Source organism: Penaeus japonicus, unplaced genomic scaffold, assembly GCF_977035675.1.
Source record: "Penaeus japonicus unplaced genomic scaffold, GWHDUDI00000001_assembly GWHDUDI00000012, whole genome shotgun sequence".
NCBI classification, from domain to species: Eukaryota; Metazoa; Arthropoda; class Malacostraca; order Decapoda; family Penaeidae; genus Penaeus; species Penaeus japonicus.
This window is the reverse complement of record NW_028234414.1, coordinates 20767160-20772159: the sequence shown is the minus strand read 5'-3', so window position 1 is coordinate 20772159 and position 5000 is coordinate 20767160. Positions and strand designations below refer to the sequence as shown.

At 42.4% G+C, this 5000-nt stretch overlaps 1 protein-coding gene across 6 annotated transcripts in view; it reads right to left on the bottom strand.

The window, feature by feature from the left end:
* LOC122256477 (uncharacterized) overlaps positions 1-5000 on the bottom strand; it is a gene marked incomplete at its 3' end in the record, with an annotated part of 72741 nt that overhangs the window by 2805 nt on the left and 64936 nt on the right. For all 6 annotated transcript variants that reach the window (XM_086542603.1, XM_086542602.1, XM_086542605.1 and 3 more), the window contains 2 exon segments: positions 317-458; positions 4303-4443. In XM_086542603.1, coding sequence (XP_086398729.1) covers positions 317-458; positions 4303-4443 — 283 coding nt within the window.

Here is a 5000-nt window from a genome sequence, read left to right as displayed (position 1 = left end):
AAGCTTCTTGTTTACTCGTTGTCAATTAACCCTGACGTTATATTTTTCTTATTTTTTCTTTCTTTTCTCTGTGTATTTTTTTTTTTTTTTACCATTTATTCGTTTATTTTTAATTCTATTGCTATTTCTGAACCTCCATGATATTCAATTGTTAATTTTTGCAGTCTTTTATCATCTCTCTCTCTTCTCCCTCGCCATCTCTCTCCCCCCCCCCCATCTTTATCTCCTCCACTCTAACTCTCTCAACTCCACCCCCGTCTCCCTATCCTCCCCATCACCCTCCCCCATCCTCCCCTCCCTCCTCCTCCATCCTTACCTTCCTCGAGCACCGCCAGAAGGTCATCCAACTCTGCGCACTCGATCTCAAAAAGATTCTCGACGAAGAATCCCCTTTTCTTCTTACTCCAGCGGACTTGCAGCGGCTTCTGGTTCGTCCCGATGTTCAACAGGTCAATCACCTGGCGGGGAAGAGCGGGGATTAGAGAGGGAGTTGGAGGGAGGGAAAGAGGGGGATAGGAGGGAGGGAGGGAGAGGAGGGAGAGAGGGAGGGGGATGGATGGATGGGAGAGAGGGAGGGAGAGAAGGTAGGGATAGATGAGATAGGAAGGAAAGAAGGGAGGGAGGGAGGGAGAGGATGGATGGAGGAAGGGAAGGTGAGGGTGGGAAGAAGGACGGAAGGGGGGATAGGAGAGAAGGAGGGGGAAGAAGGAGAGAGAGAGAGAGAGAGAGAGAGAGAGAGAGAGAGAGAGAGAGAGAGAGAGAGAGAGAGAGAGAGAGAGAGAGAGAAAGAGAAACAGACAGCTTTGTTTCTCAGTTTGATGAAGCATTTTGTAAGTCTTGTACTTTGTACGGAAAAAAACGAAAAATTGGATCAGTATGCTCTTGTATATCATACTTAACTTGGTGACAAATCATCGACGCTTTACAATAATGATAGTAAAAAAAAAAAAAAAAAAAAAAAATCATACTACTACAACTATGGCTACTACTACCAACTACTGATTATGATGATGATAATGTCAATAATGACAAAAAATACAATAGCAATAACAACAATGATAACAATAGTAAAGCCCTTTAATCCCCATATCACCCAAGGCCATCAAATTACCATGATGCAGGGGGAGGGGGAGGGGGAGCGGTAGTGAAGGGGCGCTGAAGAGAAGTGGAAGAAGGGGGGCGAGTGGGGTCGGCTAAGAAACCCCACGACCTTGACCCTTGAAACCTTCCGTGTATGGTCTTCCTTCAATTAAGATCACGCGACATGTATAATATGAGGCATTCGGTCCAAAACCTCTCATGAAAGAATGCATGAAATGAGGTAGTTGGATCGGTCGTTATGACGGTTATGGCGGTTATGACGGTTGACAATATCTTTTTTGAACCTTGGCAAGTGTGCGCACTCGCGTATACCTATTTTATGTTCTTTTATTTCCTTTATGTATCTATCTGTATATATATATATATATATATATATATATATATATATATATATATATATCAGTGTGTATGTATGCATTTATCTATATATCCATCTCTGTGTGTATATATATATATATATATATATATATATATATATATATATATATATATATATATATATATATATACACATACACACACACACCTATTTATATCTGTCTACGTATACATCTATATCTATATCTATATATCTATCTATCTATCTATCTATCTATCTATCTATATATATATATAGGTCTATCTACCTATCTAAATCATTGAACCCAGCAAGAAATTCCGCACTCAGGCCATTCCTGACCAGCAGAGTAATATTTCTTTTCTCTTTTCTTTTCTAAATCTATATCCACGTTCCCCCTTTCCCCTCCTCCACTCCCTATCCCTTCCCCCCTCTCTCTCTCCCTAGTACGCTGTCATCACGTCTTGTTTATGATAGAGGAGTAATCAAGTTTATAATCAAGTAATGGGTGCCATTGGAAGGGAAGCAAGAACGGGTCTACAAAGTGCGCTTCTTGATCGTCCTTTTCTCCTCCCTCTTGCTTTTGTTCTTCGTGGATTGGAGGAAGGGAGAGGGAGAGGGAGAGGGAGGGGAAGAGTGAATAATATCTCGTGGTAATGGGAATGTGTTTAGGTGGAATGAGTGATGAAAATCTATTCTTTTGTGTATACATATATATGTATATTATGCATACATATATACATGCACACACACACACACACACATACATATACGTATATATATACATACGCAAGTGTGTGTGTGTGTGTGTGTGTGTGTGTGTGTGTGTGTGCGAATATTTATATATACACATTTATTGGACTAAAATTGTCTAAGAGAAATGACTGAAAATGTTTTTGCTCATATGATATATTTTCTCGAAAGAAAGACACTTATATTTCTTTTTATTCTAAAAACATAAGTATTATAAATAGTATTTTCTCTCAAAAACATACATTACACACATATCTCTCCCCCTCTATAGATATCTATCTCTCTTTCTCTCTCATAAAAAAACGCCCTCTATCAAAAAAGAAAGCAATTGCATTTTCTCTTTTTCAAGAAGAAGAAAAAAAAAAAGATAAAAACTCTCTGACAACCAATATCCTTCTCCTACAATACGACCCCCAATCCCCCATCCTATCCCTTAAGACTTCATCCTAACATCATAGGAAGCCATAACAACCGAAATCTAATATCCTCCCCCCCCAAAAAAAAAAAAAAAAAAAAAGAAAGAAAGAAAGAAAGAAAAAAAAAACACCACACCTCGTTAAGTTTGAAAAAAATAAAAAATAAAAAAATAAAAAGACTCTTCTTGCATAACCCGGTTATAACGGGCGAGTGGAATGTGTTAGCAATCGATGTATTTGGTACCGGTTCTGACGCGTTCGTTTAGTTTGGAGTCGTATCGTCTGGTTATGGTACACGGTACGATTACGTTATTCTAATCGTGATGTACTCTAGAGAGGTGCGGGTTAAGGGTGATGAGGGGGGGGGGGGTCAAGGGATGGGGGTATTAGGAGGAAAGGGGAAGGGGATTAAAAGGAGAATGGGGAGGGGGGAGGGGGAGAAGCAACGAAGAGGTATAGGGAAGGGGAGAGAAGAGTAAAGGGAGAAAGGAAGGGTAGAAGGAGGAAAGGGGAAGGGAAGGGGGGTAAAGGGGAACGGGAGAAGGGATAGACGGGAGGAAGGGGGAAGGGGAAGAGGGGTAGGGAGGATAAAGGAAAATAGGAAGAAGGGTACAAGATAGATGGGAGGAAGGGGGAAGGGGGAAGGGGAAGAGGGGTAGGGAGGATAAAGAGAATAAGGAAGAAGAATACAGGTGAAGAAAAAAAAAAAGGAAACAAGATATAATACCAGAGAATACCAGGCTAATAGTATATGGAAATCGATAACTCTAACAAATTCTAGAACTTTCATGGCCATGAGCATTGTTTGTATGGCTAGGAGACTTCCACGGCGATTTTTCATTTATTAAAGAAGGAGCTCGACTAACTGCTCCCTCGCCTGAATATACGCAGTGGATATACAGGCGGTATCTTCCGGAATATCGAAGACCAGTGTCAGAACTTTATCAATAGGTTTATTTATCTAATCAATTCAACGTTCTTTTTTTTTCAATAATTCTGTCATAGAAAAAAAAAGAAATATCAAAGACTTTGTCGATCAGCACTCGACATACTATTCACATTGCATTTTATGTATGTCCGAAACTCTCATTCTATCAAGAGTTGAAAGGGGAGAAGAGGATGGTGATAAAAGAGCAGAATATGGTAGAATAATAAAAAAAAGAAGAAGCAGAAGCGAGGAGGGATAGAAGAAGAAGAGAAGGAGAGACAGGAATATTACGGATAACGGGTTGTATCTGGAATCACACGTTCTTGCAATGCGTTGCACGGAAAGGTCAGATTACCGTGACACGTGAGGCGAGAGAGGCAAGTTGGAGAGAACAAAGTCGAGGTATTAGGTACTCGGATTCCGAACGTGGACAAAGTCATCTGGATTTATCTAAGAGGTGAAAAAGTGAAATAAATGACTATAGGCTAAACACATACGCCCTCTCTCTCTTTCTCCTCTCTCTCTCTTTCTCTCTCTCTCTTTTTCCTCTCTCTCTCTCTCTCTCTCTTTCTCTTTCTTTCCCTCTCTCTCTTTCTCCTCTCTCTTCTTTATCTCCTCTCTCTCTCTCTCTCTCTTTCTCTCCTCTCTCTCTCTCCTCTCTCTCTCTCTCCTCTCTCTCACTCACTCTCTTTCTTCACACTTACACTCAAACATTCAATCCTCCCTTTTTCTCTCTAAATTTCAAACTAAAAAGAAGAAAAAAATACCTTTTCGTTGTAGATCTCGAGGTACGAGGCGGTGAGGGTGAATTCCTGGTCATCCCGGTTCTGCAGTTGGCTGAACAGGTAGACGAACGACCGGAAAATGAGGCCGTGTTCTTCGGAGAACAGGTGGGGTCCCTTCTCGAACTGCCGGGGGGGAGGAAGAAGAAAGCCGGTTAGGTTAGGTTGGGTTGCGGTTTGGGTTTGTGTTGGGTTGGGTTGAGGGATTTTGAGGGTGAGTTGACTTTAGGTCGAGGGTAGGTTGAGGGTTGGTTTCGAGATGACTTGTTGGAGCGGGAAGATGGGGGGGAAGGGGGAGGTGGGAGGAGGGGGGGGTATGAGGGGTTGGTAGGGAGTAGGGGAGGATAGTAGGGTGGATGTGGACGGGGAGATAAGAGGGATGGGTGGGGAGGGGGGATAGGAGGGGTGGGTGAGGACGTGGATTGAGGAGGGCAGAGGTTGGGGGAGGAGGAGGTGAAAGGGAGATGGGGAGGAAGGACAGGTTGGGGAGAAAGGAAGGGCAAAGAGAGACGCAATAGAGGAGTTAGTGGGAAGGGGGAGGGGGGGGCAAAAGGGAGTTGAAGACCAAGAGATGTGAATTGTGGGGTAGGGAAGGGGTGGGGGTGGGGTGCGGTAAATTGATAGAAGTAAGGGGAGTTTAAGTGAGGGGAAACAAGGCGTAAGAAATTATCATAATAATAAAA